At 39.3% G+C, this 22531-nt stretch overlaps 1 protein-coding gene across 4 annotated transcripts in view; it reads right to left on the minus strand.

Annotated features, from left to right (window-relative positions):
* Positions 1–22531, minus strand: part of BANK1 (B cell scaffold protein with ankyrin repeats 1) — a 340384-nt gene that overhangs the window by 228555 nt on the left and 89298 nt on the right. For all 4 annotated transcript variants that reach the window (XM_069593619.1, XM_069593616.1, XM_069593618.1 and 1 more), the window contains exons 4-5: positions 11795–11933; positions 2758–2897 (exon numbers count right to left, since the gene is read on the minus strand). In XM_069593619.1, the coding sequence (XP_069449720.1) occupies positions 2758–2897; positions 11795–11933 (279 nt within the window). The remainder of the gene's footprint in view (positions 1–2757; positions 2898–11794; positions 11934–22531) is intronic.

The following is a 22531-nucleotide window of genomic DNA, read 5'->3' on the forward strand; positions in this document are numbered from 1 at the left end:
TCAGCTAAGTGGGCAGAATATTAAAAAAACACACACAACCCATAAATCTGCTGGTATATGTCCTCACAGATATATAATAACTGTGCTGAATAAACTTCCAATGTATGTTGTTCTTAAGTAGAGATGGTCAGTGGACTATCTGCGACATACACAAATTTCCCAGTTTAAGTAGTTGAGAAGCATAGGAAAGAAATAGCAGTGTTGTATGCTGGAGAGGAAAAGCATAACTTTTTACAACTTTCAGAATATAACTTACATGACAGCAAAGCGAAATGTCAAAACAAGCAATCAAAAGTCCATAAGGAGAAACACAGTGTGGGGTGGGACACGTCCTTTGAGGCCAAGTAACCCTAAAGCACAACAAGGTTCCTCTGTGTCCCTGCAGTTCCTTCTTTTTAATCAAGGGTGGAGTCTGATTTTTACCATCTCAGCAAATTCATGGTAGGGACACCTCCCGCGGTCCGGATGCCAGTGGATGAGATGAAACCCATTAGTCCAAGATGTAAAGGACACTGAGTGACACGCAGACTTCCCTTCCATCAGGATTGTGATGGTGTGTCTTGGTCTGGTCTGAAATCTCAGTCTCAGAATTTGTTTCATTTAAATCCACAACATTTACAGGTCCTCTTATGACAATAGCGCAAACTCTAAAATATCTTCAGTTGTATATATTAATCCAAATCTCTTAATGTTTCTTGTCAAGCTGTAGTCTACTGTCACCAACTTAGAATCATTCTACCTCTCAGGACTCAGAAAAGTGAAAGTGATGTTGCTTAGTCGTGTCCGACTCTTTTCGACCCATGGACTGTAGCCCACCAAACTCTTCCGTCCATGGGATTCTCCAGGCAAGAATACTGGAGTGGATTGCCATTTCCTTCTCCAGGGGATCTTCCCGACCCAGGGATTGAACCCAGGTCTCCCACACTGCAGGCAGACGCTTTAACCTCTGCGCCACCAGGGAAGCCCCAGGACTCAAACCTCAGGTTTAAAGTGTCTCCCAAGAGTGAAAACCTGAATCAAGCTGTGACTGCCTGCAATCCCCCTTTCACTAGGCACCAGGGCTCAGTGGAGAGAACCCTTCCTCACCTCTCATTTCTGACACTGACGGTAGAAATGAAACAGATTATTTTTCTAGTTATCAAAAAACTACTCAAAAAAAGTTTGTGTTCATTCAAAGCTACAGAAGAAATCATGACTTGGATATCTGAAACATTCTGAAAAACTTTTGAGTCATAAATTACATCCCATTTTCATTATATACTAAATATTTTTTTGCTCCCCAAAGGCAAAATCAACAGAAAAATGTGTTTTGGGGACTACTTTACTTCTATGCTGACTGAATACCTTATAGTGCAATATAACGCTTCATTAGTCATTTTGCAATGGATAAAGTTTTTAAAGTAGAATAAAGTAGACATCACAGGAAAATGAAAAAAATCTGTATTTCAAGCTGTTACTTTTATTTTTGCTTTGCAATTACAATATAGACATTTTCTCAAATGTCCTCAGGCTCCTCAGTCTGACAAATGGTATTTCACTCTCGATTCTCTAGGATATTTTAACCTTTTCCAAATATATCATTCATAAAAGGAGAATACTAATAGAAAAAAATGTGTCACACAAAACAAATAACAAAGCCACCAATTCAAACTAGTTTAAACAGTAAGGCTTCCTGACAACCTGTCAACATCATTATCACTGATGGTTTTGTTACAAACCTAAGGGAGTGTTTTGTGGTAAATCTAAAGATGACATGCGCAGTTCAACTACCTTTTTCTTCACCTTTCCTCTGGTCTGCTTCCTCCTTCCCCCAGAAAAACCAAGGTAATTAAGCAAGGTTGTAATTCTAATTATCAAATAGCTGTTGAATGAAATGACAGTTTTTTCAGTGAAGATTTGATGTAATAAGCATATAAAGAAGTTCCACACTGAGCAAGCTTTCTACTAAAAGTGGATCATGTAACAACGACAACAGCAGCAAAAAAATGCAGAAATTAAACAAGTGGCTTACAATGACTCAAAATGCACATTTTACCTTCTCAGTCCATCAGGGCAGGGCACTCACAGTATCTACTATTCACTGGAAAATGTCCAAACTAAGGACCCTGGACAGGACTGTAAACTCCACAGCAAGTCATCACTCCCAAGTACCACTATGTCACACCAGTGAAAAAAACCTGAAAACTCCTCTTCGTAGAGTTTCCAGAAAAGTTTAGCTTTTCTGGAATTTCAAATAAATGTTATTAATTTAAAGAATTACTCTCACTGTCAGAAAAGAGTGATAAATGAAACTAAGAAAAAAAATACACCGAGCTTGGAAATGTCCTCATGAAAATAACGATTTCCAGGTTAACACCACACACTTCTGTTTTGATGGTATTCTTGACTTGTCTGAATCCTTAACTTCAAAATTTTATTTTGTATTACCCACATCTAACTAAAGAGAAAATTCAGTGTTTAAGAGTTCTCTTTAATCCTTTTGTCTTTATCTGGTCTGTAACAGCTTTAAAATGAGCCCATCAGAGTAGCCTTAATACTTTGTAATGGATAACCTGTTGTGACATCACCTGAAATGATTTGACTTATACTAACTAATTTATCTACATTTCTGCATCACAGAGGTCAATTTCTTCCTTTCCTATTGATCAGTAATTCATCTTATTCAACCAGCATTCAGACTTTATACCAAAGTATGTATTCATTTATTCTATGTTAGCTCTTTGGCTTATTACAGACTTCATGGAAAGAGCAGCTTACCTGGTACACATCATCTCGTGGACCTGCAGCTCCTAACAGGCATTTCATAGCCTTCTGGGTTGTATAGTATTTAATCTCTGCTGTGGCCTTAATGATTCCATCAACGTAGACATCAACATTGACAGAGCCAGCAGGAAAATCTGTAAAACACAAATGAGAGGAGCTGAGTAGATAAACAAATGTACCATATTATTACATCTCTTAGAGAATATGAAGTGAGGTTTTAAGAATTCATAACAATTTTACTTTTAACATGAAATTGTTTTCTTTTTTATCCTTAGCAGTTAGAAATCACAAAACAAAATGTATACTTTTGCACTTAATTGTTTAAAAAACTTAACAAATAAAAACATACATTAAAATTATAATAAAAGCAAAGCAATAAATCTTTTCTCCTTACCTTCTAACCTCCATTATTTTTGAGTAATATAATCATTTCTTGCCAGCAAATTTGGAAAACTCAGCAGTGGCCACAGAACTGGAAAAGGTCAGTTTTCATTCCAATTCCAAAGAAAGGCAATGCCAAAGAATGCTCAAACTATCGCACAATTGCACTCATCTCACATGCTAGTAAAGTAATGCTCAAAATTCTCCAAGCCAGGCTTCAGCAATACGTGAACCGTGAACTTCCTGATGTTCAAGCTGGTTTCAGAAAAGGCAGAGGAACCAGAGATCAAATTGCCAACATCCTCTGGATCATCGAAAAAGCAAGAGAGTTCCAGAAAAACATCTGTTTCTGCTTTATTGACTACACCAAAGCCTTTGACTGTGTGGATCACAAGAAACTGTGGAAAATTCTGAGAGAGATGGGAATACCAGACCCCCTGACCTGCCTCGAGAAATCTGTATGCAGGCTCAGGAAGCAACAGTTAGAACTGGACATGGAACAACAGACTGGTTTCAAATAGGAAAAGGAGTACATTGAGGCTGTATATTGTCACCCTGCTTATTTAACTTATATGCAGAGTACATCATGAGAAACGCTGGACTGGAAGAAACACAAGCTGGAATCAAGATTGCTGGGAGAAATATCAATCACCTCAGATATGCAGATGACACCACCCTTATGGCAGAAAGTGAAGAGGAACTAAAAAGCCTCTTGATGAAAGGGAAAGAGGAGAGTGAAAAAGCTGGCTTAAAGCTCAACATTCAGAAAACGAAGATCATGGCATCTGGTCCCACCACTTCATGGGAAATAGATGGGGAAACAGTGGAAACAGTGGCTGACTTTATTTTTTTGGGCTCCAAAATCACTACAGATGGTGACTGCAGCCATGAAATTAAAAGACACTTACTCCTTGGAAGGAAAGTTATGACTAACCTAGATAGCATACTCAAAAGCAGAGACATTACTTTGCCGACTAAGGTTCGTCTAGTCAAGGCTATGTTTTTTCCTGTGGTCATGTATGGATGTGAGAGTCGGAAGAAGGCTGTGAAGAAGGCTGAGCACTGAAGAATTGATGGTTTTGAACTGTGGTGTTGGAGAAGACTCTTGAGAGTCCCTTGGACTGCAAGGAGACCCAACCAGTCCATTCTGAAGGAGATCAGCCCTGGGATTTCTTTGGAAAGAATGATGCTAAAGCTGAAACTCCAATACTTTGGCCATCTCATGCAAAGAGTTGACTCATTGGAAAAGACTCTGATGCTGGGAGGGATTGGAGGCAGGAGCAGAAGGGGACGACAGAGGATGAGATGGCTGGAAGACATCACCGACTCGATGGACCTGAGTCTGAGTGAACTCTGGGAGTTGGTGATGGACAGGGAGGCCTGGCGTGCTGTGATTCATGGGGTCACAGAAAGTCGGACACGACTGAGCGACTGAAATGAACTGAACTGAGGTTGGTCATAACTTTCCTTCCAAGGAGTAAGCGTCTTTTAATTTCATGGCTGCTATCACCATCTGCAGTGATTTTGGAGCCCAAAAAAATAGTCTGACACTGTTTCCACTGTTTTCTTATCTATTTTCCATGAAGTGATGGGACCAGATGCCATGATCTTCGTTTTCTGAATGTTGAGCTTTAAGCCAACTGTTTCACTCTCCTCTTTCACTTTCATCAAGAGGCTTTTGAGTTCCTCTTCACTTTCTGCCATAAGGGTGGTGTCATCTGCATATCTGAGGTGATTGATATTTCTCCCGGCAATCTTGACTCCAGCTTGTGTTTCTTCCAGCCCAGCGTTTCTCATGATGTACTCTGCATATAAGTTAAATAAGCAGAGTGACAATATACAGCCTTGACGTACTCCTTTTCCTATTTGGAAATAGTCTGTTGTTCCATGTCCAGTTCTAACTGTTGCTTCCTGACCTGCATACAGGTTTCTCAAGAGGCAGGTCAGGTGGTCTGTATTCCCATCTCTTTCAGAATTTTCCACAGTTTCTTGTGATCCACACAGCCAAAGGCTTTGGTGTAGTCAATAAAGCAGAAACAGATGTTTTTCTGGAACTCTCTTACTTTTTCCATGATCCAGCGGATGTTTAAGCATTAGTTTTACTTTATCTTCTGAAGAGGTTACAGGACCTCTCACAATATTGCTTAGGGAAATTTGAAGCCAAAATAACAATCTTAGATTTAACTAGATCAAGAAGCTGAAGTTTCTCTTCTCATATTGCTTGACCAGTCACTTCACTTACATTATTAAAAAAAAAATGTAGAAAGTTCTTCCATCCAAAATTAAGTATTCATCCAATAGAGAATGTAACAGAAATCTCAAAAAACTGGGAGCAGTAAAGAAGAGTTACTGAAGTGAAATGAAATCAATTTCAGTAGATTTCACAAAGACGATTTTAAAATCAAATATTGGTTTTGTTTATCAGAAAACAAATCAGGAGTTTTATGATGGGATGTTAACCTTCTGAAAAGTCAGATGATAAATCATGAAAGATACATGGTAAGAATATTGCTTAGTATAGGATATTTAAAATAATTTGTTTAGAATTTAACATGAGAATAAACTGATATATTCCTGATGTCTTGAGTCATTAGTTGACTCAAAATTTTACCATTAGATCAACTGATAATAATGTTGATTTTAGAGAAAACCTCCAAAGAGATGCCATTTGAAGTACTGCTTTTGCTGTATACACTTTCATATCTATTGAATGTCATTTATTCAACCAAGACCTAATTACTATTTCCACTGATAAATCAGGATGAACTTTTATGGCTTCCTCTGGTAGAAAGACCTTCCTTAGTAACATATTAATTGAATTGGCTTTTTCCTGACCACAACTCTGTGGTCACTGTGATGTCTACTTTGTATAGCTATTCGGTAAAAAATAAAAACCAATTAATTTAAAGACTCAACAGAAGAGAGGGAAAGTGAGTTCTGTTCTTTACTATCTAGACAAAGTAGGCAAGTGACATTTAACACCAGAATTACACACAAATGCAGGTCAAGATCACCAAACTAAGGAAGCATATGAGAGTCAGTTATGAAGATGAAAAAGGACACGGAAGGAAAAGATGGAACTCCCTACCTCCATCAGACATAGATACATAATAAAATATAGAGGAGCAATGGTTAAAAACGAACTGTATTTAAATTTTAAATATCAAGTTCTAGGCCATTCAAGAATCTCTGACAACCCTCTCTGTTTCCACTATTTAAGTGGTCTATCCTTCCAGGTGGGGGCTTCCCTAGTGGCTCAGATGGTAAAGATTCTGCCTGCAATGCAGGAGACCCAGGTCTTCCTGGGTCAGGAAGATCCCTTGGAGAAGGGAAAGGCTACCCACTCCAGCGTTCTGGCCTGGAGAATTCCATGGATGGAGGAGCCTGGTGGGCTACTGTCCATGGAGTCACAAGAAGTCAGATGCTACTAAGTGACCAACACACACACACACACAAACACACACACACACACACACACACACACCTTTCCAGGGGAGGAACAAACTAATTCATGGGAAATATAATCCAAAGGTATTTCTGAATATCAGAACTATATTCACTATTTCCATAAAATATATATATTTCACAAATCCATTAACTTAATAGCTTTTTGCTTTCTGTTTTTCTTTGTCTGAGAAGTTGTGTTCCTTTATTAACCAAATCTGGCACTTTACAACATAGTAAGCTTTGAATCAATCCACATAAAGTTTCTATAGGAACAGAAATAAACATAACATTTTTGATTGGAAATTATTATTAAATAAATATTGGTGGCTTCAAAATCTTAGTCACACCTAAAAATTACTACCAATTTAATACATGTTAAAACCATCTTCCTGAAGTGTGATATTTAGAATAATTTCTTAACAGTTCTTTTTCTAAGTATGTTCAGCATACTTAGAACATCCTAAAGTATTTACTTGTTTTTTAAATTAAATATGAAATTATAATTTACATTATCCAGAACTTAGCTTCTTAATTAATCAAGAAATTCTCTTTCTGGATACATTTTACATTCCTTTCAACTTTTAATTGATTGTCCCCCTGCTGTGTAAAATAATTTTCTGCCTGAGATGCAGGTACCAGAGGAATACTTTCTTCTTTCTGAGTTAAAATTATTTAACATTTCTCATTTAAAGCCTTCACATGTATTTTTATAAGTTTTAGCAAAAGGGGACTATAGAAGCTTCGAATTCCTGTAACACAAAACAATACCTGTCAGAGATGAACCTGTGGACATCATTATGAAGGTGTGCTTTTTAGAAAGTGAAGTCACATGAGCACTTTTTCTAGAGTGGAAAGAGACCAACAGAGAGAGGCCATCTCCTGAATTTGGAACATCAGTATTCTTCAAAAGAACCCTGAGAGTAGAGAAGCGTCCCTGGTATGTTTCCACTTCAGGGTTAGATCCTCCATTTTAATTTGGTATTCAAAGAAGCAGAACAAGAAAAATTTAAAACCTTAAATATGTTTAGACTAGTATTAGATGGTATGAGATACTAACTGAGATCATTTCCTGCCCTGGAAGTCATCAGTAGGTACAGGAGTTATACGTGAGATATTCAGAACCGGGAGTGCTCCTGAGCATGGTTGCCCAAGAGTGAAAGGGGACAAATTTTATATCAAGGGATGTGAACACAGGAGGAGGGAGTGGGCAATATGAGGAGTACAGTATTTATAGAGAAAGACACTTCAATTCTCTCCCAAAAGGCAGAGAAGGAAGTTTTAAAGCCACTCAAGTTTATGAGATTTGCTAGAGGGAGAGACTGATACTTTGTTCCTCAGCTGGATGTCTCAGTGGTGTCTCATATATTATCTCCGTTATCTCCAAACATCCTGTACGTGAGTACTTAAAATACAAGTACAGAAGTTGTTTAATCAGTAAGAAAACCGAGCACAGAAAGATCAAGAGATGTGTCTAAAGTTTCCCAGTAAATGGCTCAATACAGAATAAAAACAGCTCTTTTGGGCACCAGTTAAGTATTTCCTTAACTTCACTGCAGATTCTGCACAGATAGGTAGCCTGCAAGAGCACACTGGGTACTCCCTCTTACTCTGCAGCTGGTGTAGAGAAAAGGGAACTCCAGTGTACAGTCAGTGCTGTCCAATCAAACTTCCCGAGATGATGGATATGTTCCAATGAAGCACCTGACATATGCTTAGTGCGACTGAATTCTAAACTTTATTTAATTATAATAAAGTTTAAATAACCAGATGTGGCCAGTGGCTACCATATTGCCTGGTGCAGCTGCAAAACTTAGTTTCTCCAGCTATGGTTTGTGACCCTCTAGTTCATCATGACGTGAATTTAGGAGGTTCTGAATAACAGTGAAAAAAAAATGAAAAAATATGTTTCTCTCTACTTACAGTACCCATATGTTCTTGCATGTTGTCTACTTTTCCACTACAGCCCGTAACATTTTAATCATAATTGTATAAAATTTCCTGTCTGATAATTCCAACATCTGTGTCACACTTGTCTAACAAGCGTCACACTTGTCTGGTCTGATGTGCATTTTATCGCTCTGGACTGTTTTTTCCTTGCTCTCTGGCATATCTTGTAATTTCTTGTCGAAAAGCAGATATGTTTTTTGGGGTGAAAAGTGAAAGTGAAAGTCTCTCAGTCGTGTCGAACTCCTTGTGACCCTATGGACTGTAGCCCACCAGGCTTCTCTGTCCACCGGATTCCCCAGGCAAGAATACTGGAGTGGGTTGCCATTTCCTTCTCCAGGGGATCTTCCCCACCCAGGGACTGAACCTGGGTCTACCATATTGCAGGCAGATTTTTTACTGACTGAGCCACCAGGGCTATTTGTTTGGGCTATACGAAGTAAAATAGGTAAGGGTGTAGTGAGAGTAATCTATCTAGGAGTTGGACTGTATCTACTGGTTGCTGTAGCTGTCAGTGCCAAAGTCATCGACTTCCTCTCTCGTCCTTGCCTTCTCTCTTGATCTTGTGTGTCCCTAAGTACTGCTCCTCAGAAAGACACTGCATCTGCATACTTTCAAGATGTAACCCACTGTCATTACACTGCTGTGGTAATCGTCATGTTGGGCGGGGGGGAGCACTTTAATCTTGTGATTCTCAGTCTTTTAGTGGGCCTGTGTCTTTTGCTGTGACCTCCACTAGCATTTCTGCCATGCCATAGCTTTCTTTCTCCCCCCTTAAATGAGACAGAAAGGCTAGAGGGGGCTCCCTTCCTCAGGTAGGATGAGACTCTGGGAAAGTGTTTCCCCCTGAAAAGTAGACCTTCATTATGGAGAACACATGGAGAGTATTTCCCCTTGATTATGTTTCCTCTGACCCAGCAGAATCTTCCAGATCTTTCTCAGATCTTCACTGTGTGAATCTGATGGGATTCCTGGAGATAAATTCCACAAAATTATAGGTGCCTCATAAGACAACTCAGTGGTAAAGAATCCATTCACCTATCAATGCAGGAGACTCGGGAGACTCAGGTTTGATCCCTGGGTTGGGAAGATCCCCTGGAGATGGGAATGGCAACCCTCTCCAGCATTTTTGCCTTGAAAATCCCATGGACAGAGGAGCCGGGAGGGCTACGGTCCACGGGGTCACAAAGAGTCGGATGTGACTGAGCACACAGCATACATAAGATGGCAGCCTCCAGGGGTTTCTTACTTTCAAGCTAGTTCACACTTAGCCTTCAGCAGTTCACGAGAATTACCATTTAGGTGTTCTTACCAGATTATGGCTCCAGAGACTTCGGCTCCAGGTAAGTGGATCTTAGACGTCACTCTAGATTTACCTTTCTCTCCACATGTTATAATGGTTGTTTGCCCTCCAACTTCAGTTCTCCAACGAGTTCAAGAAAAGTCACTGATTTTCAGTTTGTTCAGGTTTTTCTTGTTGTAAGAACGGGAGTGGCAACTTTGAAGCTCTTTACATGTCATGGCTGAAACCATTAGTCTAAATATTGCTTTTAAAACCTTTGTTTTCATTATGTATTCATGCATACATCCTGCATCGTAACGTAAAATGTAGTTCTTGCTAGGGTTCAAAAATTTTTAAGAAACAGTACCACGAGGCAGAGAAAGTAAGACTCTGGGGCCATTTCTGCTGAGCCATGTCCCATCCATAGTCCCATACTTATTCATGGAACTATCCTATATATTGTTACTTAACAGGCAACATTTTGTAAGACAATCTATCATTAACTTACAGAATACACTGGTTGAAAAAAAAAGAGTTGGAGAGGTTTAATTAGCATAACTGGTAAATAATACTTTATTTATTTTTACTATAAATTAGTTGTTCAATCACAAAGATAATATTATAGTCTCATATATCTTAGAAATTATGGAATAACAGTTTTCTATTTTTCTGAAAAACATCTGAAATTTGACATTTTATTCTTTCCACTGCTCTTAGCTACTAGGTAAACTGAACATAAAATCTTAATGTGAATAATTTTATTTGACATTTTGATTTGGTATTTGGGAAGTATTATCTCAGTACTTCTTAATTTGCAATACTGATTTTTCTGTAGTGATTTTAGTCTAACTAGATTTAGCTTAACTTCTAAACTAATTATAAATTACTGTTCATTAAATCATTTTAAAAATATGACATAAGGAAGTAAGAGGCTTTGGAAGAAAAGCAAAAGAAACAGAATTCTTTCTCACTTCACTTCTGCATGTCCTTGTCCATGACAGGAAGCAGTGTCTAAGATGTTTATAGAGTCTTCCCTTTCTATAATCCAACTCTGATCTAAGCTGTGTGAGGATATCCACAGAAGGGACACATACTTTATACAACACAACAGAAAAGATTTGTAAATGCTCTGTAAATGGATTTCACTAGTTATATTCTAAAAAGAAAGCAAAAAAGCTCTGGATGCGTTTGACATACTCTTTAATTTTTTACTACATTTTCGAATTCATAATAAGATTGAATATCTTTGTACTTTACTTAAATTCACATTTATAAAGTTTCATTCTCTGATTATAAAAGGATACCATAGATTTAAAAAACCAGCAAGTCCTACATTTATATCAAAACATTCAGAAATTAATATATTGGATTTTGATTTTAGTACAATTATCAAGACAAGTCTGTATATTTTACCTGCAATTTTAAATCTGATACGATTTATCATGTTGAAGCAAACTTGGATAATAAATGGTTAGGTTCATAATTTAAAAAAGGAAAAGAGGGGAGATTGTATATAGATATGGTACCAAGATGATAAAATAGTGAAAAGGAACTATGCTTTCCAAACAAACAAAAACATACTCAGGGGCATGGCAGAAACAAAAAACAAACAAACAAAAATTACAAATGAAAATCCAAATGTTTGCTCATCCTGTTACAATAAAGCGAATGATTTTAATTCCTTAATTTAATAGCTAACATTTAAAGTGCTCTTTGCTGATACAGTTAAAAGTACATGATATTACTGCCTGTCATTTCACCACATGGTACATAGGCTAATTTCTCATAATTCACACATTCATGCTTTTGCAAACTCAGATTAATAATAACAGCCTTGGATGTGTGAAAGCTAAACACAGGAAACACCTGCAGAACAATATTAGTTTCTGTAGAGAAGTGAAACCATTCACCAGAAATTTATTGAAAGAAACTCAGAATGATGTTTTATATTTATTAAAGCATAAAACAATTTCTTACCTAAAGCTTTCATACTCCAGACACTTTTATTCCAGAGGGCTGGCTGTGTTCTAATGCATTTACTATTTGATGTAAATTCAACCTCCACAGCATCACTGGTTACTTCATCTCTCAAAATAATAAATATTTCACCAGGATTCTATATGATGAAAAATATAACTCAATTAGGCATTTGAAAAGTTTTCATTAACCAACCAAATACACTTATTAGTGATAAAGGTCCAACACGTAATTAGTGTAAACAACTCATCTGCCAGGCAAGAGACCCAGGTTCAATTTCTTGGTGGGACAGATCCCTTGAAGGAGGAAATGGCAATCCACCTCAGTATTCTTGCCTGGGAAATCCCACAGACAGAGGAGCATGATGGGCTACCGTCCATGGAGTTGCAAATGTAGGACACAACTTAGGGACTAACTAAGCCACCACCACCATCGTGTCCACAGTTTCAGCCATACTCATAAATGAAATATGTAAAGGTGAGCCTCACAAGATTTTAAGTTTATCAACTTATGTCTATCGAATATTTATTTTTCCCCAGCACCATATTTTGCAAATGAATCGACTGAGTTCACAGTTGCTCCCTTTTCCTTTCACCTCTTCCCTGTGTGAGAGGTTCTATGCAGGGAATGTAATTCAACTGCTAAACAAATTCTTCCCCCCCCCATCCCCAAATCCCTTTCCTTCACCTTTCTAGGATTTGGTGTATTTATCTATAAATAAGAGGATTGAACACGTTTAGCTTTAAGATCTCTTATACTTTAAATATGATTAATTGGTTTAGATGTCTAATACAGTTGACCCTTGAACAATATAACTGTTAGAAGCACCTACTGGCCCTCTGCATAGTGGAACATCCATAGAAGATTGATAGCACACCCTCTGCAACAGCAGTATCCTGATTCAACCAACTGCAGATCATGTTGTACTGGGGTATTTACTACTGAGAAAAATCCATGTATAAGTGGACCCATGTAATTCAAAACCCCTATTGTTCAAGGGTCAAGTGTATTGTTAATCTTACCAATAAGAGATTCTTTTGTTACTCTTTATGATGAATACCAGTGAAGGCTGTTGGGTTGACTACAGGTTATAAATCTAAAAGTTTCAAGATTTTATTAAGGTGGAAAAGCTAGGGAAGCCCAAATCTATGTATATAAGATTCAAATTGCCAACATCTGTTGGATCACAGAAAAAGCAATAGAATTCTAGAAAAAATATTTCTGCTTCATTGTCTGTACTAAAAACATTGACTGTGTGGATCACAACAAACTGTGGGAAATTCTTAGTGATGGGAATACCAGACTACCTTTCCCACTTCCAGAGAAACCTATATGCAGGTCAAGAAGAAACAGTTATAACCGGACATGGAATGACTGGTTCAAAACTGAAAAAAGAGTATGTCAAGGCTGTATATCATTACCCTGCTGATTTAACTTATATGCAGAATACATCACGTGAAATGCTGAACTGGATGAAACAGAAGCTGGAATCAAGATTCCCACGAGAAATACCAACAATCTCAGATATGCAGATGCTACCACCCTAATGGCAGAAAGCGAAGAGGAACTAAAGAGCATCTTGATGAAAATAAAAGAAGAGAGTGAAATATCTGGCTTAAAATTCAACATTCAAAACACTAAGATCATAGCATCTGGTCCCATCACTTCATGGCAGATAGATGGGGAAGAAATGGAAACTGTGACAAATTTTATTTTCTCGGGCTCCAAAATCACTGCACAGAGTGACTGCAACCATGAAATTAAAAGACACTTACTGCTTGGAAGAAAAGCTATGACAAACCTAGCCAGTGTATTAAAAAGCAGAGCCATCACTTTGCTGACAAAGGTCCATATATAGTCAAAGTTATGGTTTTTCCAATAGTCATGTATGGATGTGAGAGTTGGACCATAAAGAAAGCTGAGCACTGAAGAATTGATGTTTATGAACTGTGATGCTGGATAAGACTCTTGAGAGTCCCTTGGACAGCAAGGAGACCAAACCAGTCAATCCTAAAGGAAACTAACTCTGAATATTCACTGGAAGGATTGATGCTGAAATTGAAGCGCCAATACTTTGGCCACCTGATGGGAAGAGCTGACTTATTGGAAAAGACCCTGATGAGGGAAAGATTGAGGACAGGAAAAGAAGGGGATGACAGAGGATGAGATTGTTGGATGGCAACACAAACTCAATGGATATGAGTTTGAACAAACTCCATGAGACAGTGAAGGACAGAGAAGCCTGGTGTGATGCAGTCCAGGGGGTTGCAAAGGGTTGGACGTGACTTAGCGATTGAACAACAACTACAAAGATATAAGGGGTTATTGAAAAACCTTTTTGAAAAAAAACCTGAGAGAAAACAAAGGATAAGAAGATTGGATTTAATACAGAGAAAAGGAAGGGATAAACATCTTTTGAGCATCTGTTTTATACTGGGTTTTCCAGGTGGAACAGTGGTAAAGAATCCACCTGCCAATTCAGGAGATGTAAGAGACATGGGTTCAATCCCTGGATCAGGAAGATTCCCTGGAGGAGAAAATGACACCCCACTCCAGTATACTTGCCTGGCAAATTCCAGGGACAGAGGAGCCTAGTGGGCTACAGTCCATGAAATCACAAAGAGTTAGACATGACTGACTGAGGATGCATTCATGTATTTTATACTGGCTAATCACTTTTTATATAAAGCCATTTCCTTTCATCCTCACCAAAACACACACACACACACACACACACACACACACACACACAAACCTCAAAAACCAATATGGAAGGCTATTATATTTCTATTTTAAGATGAGAGTAATGAATATAAAGATTTACATTCTGAAAATCAATCAGAATTATTTAAATTAAACTCTATACTATTGTTTACATGATGCTGTTTTAACCTTTAAAATAACTAAAATGAAATATATTTTATGATTATCTCAGATATCACATTTCAAAGGCTTTCTTCAAAGTCAAACTGAATTTTAGTCTTTCACAAAATAAACAGGAATCCCATTTATATGCTCTTATAAAACTGTGTTTACCCAAAAGTCATTAATTTCAAAGTTCTCTTATTTAAATATTATTTCCCTAAGCATAAATCACCCACGAATAAAACTTACATTTTTAATGCTCTGTACTATGGGGTTTTTACAAATATGTTGATGTTAAAAAAAATCATTTCAGCTGACACACATCCACCTCTGGCATTTTTCCAGCAGAGTCTAGCGCTCCCAAGTATTTGTCCACAGGATATTCTGAACTAAATTTCTCTACATCAATTAAATTGCACTTTGAGAAAAGATCCCATGAGTCCTCCTCCTGCTCTGGCTTCACACATCCAACCTCTGGGAAATGCTTCTGTTTCTCTGCCGATGCCTCCTCATGCACTACTTCATCTGAGTCTGAGGTCAGCAACTGGAGCTCCTTCCAGTCCTCACGCCTGCCACTTCCTCTTCAGAGACCACACTTCCAAGGCCTTAGTCCCTCACTTGCTCACATCCGTCTCCTTACTTTGCTTTAATAACTTTCCATTTTCACTCTGGCTCTAATCCAGCTTCAAAGTCCTTTGGTGTTTTCTTTTATTTGTTCATCCCTTCCTGTAAAACTCTGACCTCTCGCCTTCCAAATTTAATAATCCCGAGCATCCTCTCCTGGTATATATTCAGCCAGCAACTCATCCTCATTCGTGGGTGCTCACACGCCGTGCTGCGCTAAGTCACTGTAATCATGTCTGACTCTGCGATCCTATGGACTGTGGCCTGCCAGGCTCCTCTGTCCATGGGGTTCTCCAGCAAGAATACTTCAGTGGGCTGCCATTTCCTCCTCCAGGGGATCTTCCCAACCCAGGGATCGAACCCATGTGTCTTAAGTCTCCTGCACTGGCAGGCGGATTCTTTACCACTGGTGCCACCTGGGAAGGCGGGTGCTTCCATGAGCTGCTTCTTATGTACCAGATTCTCTCCCACCTTTCAACCATCTTCAGAGAAGAGAGCTAAACAAAAGATCAGCACACTGACCACCCCCAAGGAGGCACTGACACCTCATTTGTAATTGGGACAAGCTCCAAGGGCATGTAATCTCTGAAGATGCACAGAACCTACGCTTGTTTTAATGTTCTGCTATCACACCTTGAAATGCTTAATAATTAGAACTGGGGTCTCTACCTTTTCATTTCACACTGGGCCCTGTTTATTAGGAAGCCGCTCCTATTTGCACATAATGTTGGCATGCTCTTGAGTTCCTACTCTCCCTCCATTTCCTCATACTTATCCTGTTCACCAAGGTCCATCTCAGGTTTCACGTACAGCTTCCAAAGGGATCATAAAACATTTCACATGTGTACTCATCATTTGAACCTTTCTAAGTCATGCCCTCTGGTCTTAATAAGTTTTTAATGTCTGTATTGAGGCTTCCCAGACAGATTTTAAACACCCTGAAGATATTTTTATTTTTTATATCATTTTGGCATCTTGTAAGAATTAGGTACATAAGAGGTACTATGGGGAACTCCCTGGTGGTTCTAGGTTAAGACTTCACCTTCCAATGTAGGGGGTGTGGGTTGGGGAGTTAGGATCCCACGTGACTTGCAGCCAAAAAACAAAAATACAAGCAATACTGTAACAAATTTAATAGACTTTAAAAGTGGTCCAAATAAAAAAAAAATCTTTTAAAAAAATTGAAGAGGCAATCTATATGTATTTTCAAATTGAGATGGAATAAGCCTATAAAAATATGACTTTTTTTTTACATTGAGCAAGCATTATTCCTTATCCCTCTCAGGACTCACAGATTCATCTGCTTCTTGCATCTCCATGCTCAAAGGGGGCTGCTGAAGAGGGAAGGCCTGCACTCATCCAGCCCTGTTTTTCATTATTATGAAAGTGAAAATAGTGAAAGTGTTAGTTGCTCAGTCATGTCTAACTTTTTGCAGCCCCAGGGACTGTAGCTCACCAGGCTCCTCTGTCCATGGAATTCTCAGGCAAGAATACTAGAGCAGGTTGCCATTCCCTTCTCCAGGGGATCTTTCAGACCCAGGGACTGAACCCGAGGCTCCTGCATTACAGGCAGATTCTTAATTGTCTGAGTCATTGGGGAAGGCTTAATTATTATGGATATCTTAATTAAAGCTACAATTATATGGACATATTTAATTTAATGGAGGAAATATTAGGACTCTCAAATGGTCATAAATTCAGTTTTATCAGAAGATGCTATTTTGCTCTCAATCTAACTTCTTTGTTTACACCTTATCTGGCTCTGAGCATTCAAATTGAGAAAGAGTTATAATAATAATCACTACCAGACTCTCTAGATTTGCTGCATTGAAAACAAACCTTGAGACCTCACTAAAAAGTCTGCAGTACAACACATCGGTAGTGGAGTTTCTAGATTGTCTCGGGGTGGGTGGCCTTCTAGACTTTAATGAATCATTAAGCACATGTAACAAAGGATTTTGATCCTCGTGGATCGTGGATCGTATCAGCTTACTTTGACTTGTGCATCCAGACCAATGGCTCTTTTCATATATCCATAATTAATAGGAACTAGCTCTACAAGCACAGTTGCACGGGCATGGGCCTTACTAAGCCAGCACTATGCAAGTCCCTGAAGCTGACCCTGACCTGACCTATGACGGCACATCAAGGATTAGGTCATGGCAATGGTTCCAAATTTGGCTGCTAATTCTCACCTTGGAGAATCACCTGGGAAGCTTTTAATGTCCAGGCCAAAACTCAAACTATTTATATCTGAATCTCTAACAGCAGGATTCAGACATTTTTACTTTGTAAAACCTCCCCAAGTCATCCCTCAGTTCAGTTCAGTTCAGTCGCTCAGTCGTGTCCAACTCTTTGTGACCCAATGAATCAAGGAGTACTCAAGGCTGTATATTGTCACCCTGCTTATTTAACTTATACGCAGAGTACATCATGAGAAATTCATGAGAAATGCTGGACTGGAAGAAACACAAGCTGGAGTCAAGATTGCCGGGAGAAATATCAATCAACTCAGATATGCAGATGACACCACTCTTATGGCAGAAAGTGAAGAGGAACTAAAAAGCCTCTTGATGAAAGTGAAAGAGGAGAGTGAAAAAGTTGGCTTAAAGCTCAACATTCAGAAAACGAAGATCATGGCATCTGGTCCCATCACTTCATGGGAAATAGATGGGGAAACAGTGGAAACAGGGTCAGATATGCTGCTTAATTTGAGAAACACTTGATTAAAGGGAAAAAAACACCTTTTTGTCATTGTAAAACCTTACCACTGAAGGGGTAATGTTCACAACATCGACATTTTAGGCAGTGACACACACAATAATTTTTTGCTGTTTTTACTGTTATGTTTCGATTAAATCATAGGACCTGACTTTAAGTTAAGGTAGGTTATCAAGATCTAATGTGTGATTTGATGTCAGAAATCAGTGGGCAGTGCTGTTAGTTTCTGTGTATTGTTTTAAACTGTATTCAGTGCTGAGGAGTGAACAGGAAGGCGCTAATCTCAGAGGATTTTGTAGCTTCCCCATGGGCCCTGCTAAGAGTCCTTCATATATATTCTCAGAGTTTCTCTAGATTCACTGGTTATACAATCTGTGATCTGAACAGATTTGGGTTTGGAGACTCAGACACAAACATATACATCAGTGAAGGTCAAATAAAATGAAGGTCTTTACCAGGGGATGTGCCATGTTCCAGGACTCAGAAAAACAAGTCAAAGGAATTAATATAGCTATAATTGCTGATAAAGCCCATTAAAAGGTTTTTTTTTTTTTGTGGTGGTACTATAAGTTTAAGATTTAAATTTGCTCAAAAATCAACAAGTAACCAGTCTTATCTGAACAGTAGCTATGGAAGAATAACATAAACATAAGGAAATATATATGACTATATGAAAGGAAGTAAGAGGTTCAGGGTGGACGAAAGCTGAGATTACAGCAGATTCTACCAAAAGGAAGGGAAAATGCCATATTGAAGTCCTGCCTACACAGATAAGACAAGATAAAAATAAGCTCCTCTTAGCTGCTCTTTAGGATGGAAGAAGCACTAGAGAGGCCATTAATGACCCATGGTTGGGGCTCCAGGAGAGGCAGGAGGCATTTAGAGCAAACCACAGTATTTCTGAACAGGCCATTGAGGAACACACTCAAAGGATCCCTCTTAAAGCTTCAGGTCAAATCCATTAAAAAATTATCCAGTGACTGGATTACTGCTTAGACATGATGCCTCTCTAACAAGAAGGGCTTCCCAGGTAGCACGAGTGGTAAAGAACCCTCCAGCCAGTGCAAGAGAAGTGGGTTTGATCCCTGGGCTGGGAAGATCCCTTTCCCACTCCAGTATTCTTGTGGCAACCCACTCCAATATTCTTGCCTGGAGAATTCCATGGACAGAGGAGCCTGGCGGGCTACAGTCCATGGGGTGGCAAAGAGTCGGACACAACTGAAGCAACTTAGCACAGCATAGCACAGCTCTAACAAGTGATCACAGAACTGCCCCGGCTGCAGACAAGCCTCTGAAGAAGAGCACTGCCTCCTTGAATGCCATTCCTAGGGTGATTTGAAGGTGACCTATTACTGAGAGGCATGAATGTATTTTCTATCCTCTGGTGCAGGATTTAACCTTGACACTACTGACATTTTGGGACCAGAGAAGTGACTGCTGTGGGGAACGCCCTGTGCACTGTGGGATTTTTACTAGCATCCCTGGCTTCTACTCAGCAGATGCCAGGAGCAACCCTCAGTTACGACAAACTTGTCTATAGACTTTGCCAGATATCTCCTTGGGAGAGACAGCCAAATCACTCCCAGATGAGAATCACTGTTCTGAGGGATTTTTCCTGAGAAATTAATGAAATTAGGACTGTGGGGTAAATACACAGCAAAGGGAAAAGAAGCTAGCAAATAACAGACCAGGTTCAGTTCTGGTTTAGATGTTATTTCAATGGGAGAATGCCTCCCAAGTGGATAATTCATCAGGAACAAAATTGGGTAAGATTACTTTGAACAATGGACTTGTTTGGAAGACTTAGAACTCACTGATTTCATATCTCTCATGATATGTTACCCTATACAAGACAAAATCAAGAGGAATATGCTAGAAAAGCAAGTATCTTGGCCCATAAAAAACAACAAAAAGCTTAACAAACACTAAAACAGAACAAAGGTTGCTAATGCTAGAAAAGGGAAAAGAAGAGGCTGAATTAAGCAGATTTAAACTGTTAAGACCCATTTAGGTGTTTCTTAAAAAGACAGAGAATAACTTATATAAATAGAACACTGGAGGCACATCTTCACTAGTGCGCGCGCACACACACACACACACACAATCCTGTCAAAAGAAAAAAAAAATGTTTTTCTGCTGTTTTTAAAGTGGCACAAATTTCAAGGTCCAGGAAAGGAACAATGCTGGGAAAGATGACTAGGCAGAAGGAATCAAAAGGGCCAGGTTCCAGGGGTCAAAAGCCGCAGAAGGCTCACCTGCAGCCCCAGTTACACCGATAAACGCCACTTCTCCAGAGCAGAGGAGGGCTCAGGGAGAGCACTTGGCTTTCGGCAGGTCTACAGACTCAAGCCATTCTGCAGCAGGAGACAGCAGGAGAGACCTAAACTAATGCCCTGTTCATCAGAAAGAATGAAGATGACACCAATAGACTGAATCAGTCAACTCAACAATGGCATGCTGGAACCTTTAAGGTATAAGGGGAAATTCATAGAATTTGAAGATGCTGGGAGCAGAAGAAGCACATCTCAAATATGACCTGGTGCCTGGCAATGACAGTCTTATAAATTTCTAGATTTTATACAACGGCAAAGAAGTCTTAAATATCATTTCTGGAGAGAGAAAGCTATACATTTAAGTGGATTCCATTTACCCAGTAACTTGAAGACTTCTCAGAAATGAGTAAGTGTAAAGGTTGTGCTTTCAGACAACTGGTATAGACTGAATGCTATCCTGGGCTTCCCAGGTGCTGCTAGTGGTAAAAGAACCCACCTCCCAATGCAGAAGACATAAGAGATGCAGGTTCCTGGTAAATATGAAACATGATTTTCACTCATCTTTCTTGTGGTGCATGAAAACTGGGACATGAATTTAGACTATACTAAGATCTAGGTTCTAAGAATACAAGATTTTGACTTGGGTGACTATTTTTGGTCCATGGATCAGTCTGTTTCAATTTTTAGTGTGTACATGCTAAGTCGTTTCACTTATGTCCAACTTTTTGTGACCTTATGGACTGTAGCACTCCAGGCTTCTCAATCCACAGGATTCTCCAGGCAAAAATACTGGACTGGGTTGTCGAACACTCCTCCAGGGGATCTTTCTGACCCAGGGGTTGAACCTGTGTCTCTTATATCTCCTGAATTGCCACTTGGGAAGCTGGCTGGTGCTAAAATAGTCTTATATGATCTTTCAAATCTTAGGATTGTTTAAAAAGTGGGGCTCCCAAGAAAGATTTGGGATTGAAATAATTTAATTCAGACCCTTCGAAGATTCTGATAGAATTATATCCATGTCAATAAATAAAAGACAGTCCACAATTCTGCTATGGAAAGAACCCTGGTCCTCCCCAACCACCTGAGTGCGTGATTTCTACCTGGAGGGCAGTGGGATTTAATTTTTGGATTTTGATGTCTCTGCAATTTAATAATGGAAAGGTTTTATATTGTTCAAATTTTACTGTTGCAGATATTTTTAAAAGCAGCTAGTTAGACTCATTGCATAATTCTTCGTGAGCAATTTTTAGTTCCAGAGGGTTTTTTTTTTTTCTTACTTTGACTTTACCTATTTGAGAATAGTCCTCATTTCCCTTTTATAGTCTCTTCTACTGATTTCTGTCTCTTCCATTATTTCTCAATAGGAGCCACTGGTTCTGATTGTTTGGCTGGGCTTCCTTCCTCAAGTAGGCTGTAATATTTCTTTGCCTGATTCCTCTGTCTCGGTTCCCTCCAACCTGTACAGTTCCGGTTCCTGGGGTCTCTAAGGGAGTGCCAAAGAAGTTTTTGTTCCTCTGGCATTGATAACATAGTAACTTAAATTGTTGGCAATTCTCCTGCTTGTGCATGAGGTCTGGAGATGAGGGAAATAAGCTTTTCAAAATTGCACAGAACATTCTGCTTCTGCCAGGGCTGCTGGAACCAGCAGGATCAGAGGATTCTCTCCCCAAATATGCCTCCCAGTAAGCAGACAAGTGAGCTTCCCTGGTAGCTCAGCTGGAAAAGAATCCGCCTGCAGTGCAGGAGACCCTGGTTTGATTCCTGGGTTGGGAAGGTCCCTTGAAGAAGGGATTCACTCCCGTATTCTCAGGCTTCCCTGGTGGCTCAGATGGTAAAGAATCTGCCTCCTGCAATGCAGGAGACCTGGGTTTGATCCCTTGGTTGGGAAGATCCCCTGGAGAAGGGCATGGCAATGCACTCCAGTATTCTTGCCTGGAGAATCCCCATGGACAAAGGAGCCTGGTGGGCTACAGTCCATGGACTTACAAAGAATTGGACATGACTGAGTGACTAAGCACGGTCCAGCAAGCAGACAAGTGCGGCTCCTGTAACCTAAATACTGGCTTCTACCTGAAGGACCTTCTCATGCAATGCTCAAGCTTCTCCTGTATCTTTGGCTCTTTCTGCTCAAGCACACTGCAGATGTTGAGGGCCAGCATTTTTTAGTTTCTAGAGATTCAGTTCAGCTCAGTTCAATCGCTCAGTCGTGTCCAACTCTTTGCGACCCCATGAATTGCAGCACGCCAGGCCTCCC

The sequence above is a fragment of the Ovis canadensis genome, chromosome 6 (genome assembly GCF_042477335.2).
Source record: "Ovis canadensis isolate MfBH-ARS-UI-01 breed Bighorn chromosome 6, ARS-UI_OviCan_v2, whole genome shotgun sequence".
Lineage (NCBI taxonomy): Eukaryota > Metazoa > Chordata > Mammalia > Artiodactyla > Bovidae > Ovis > Ovis canadensis.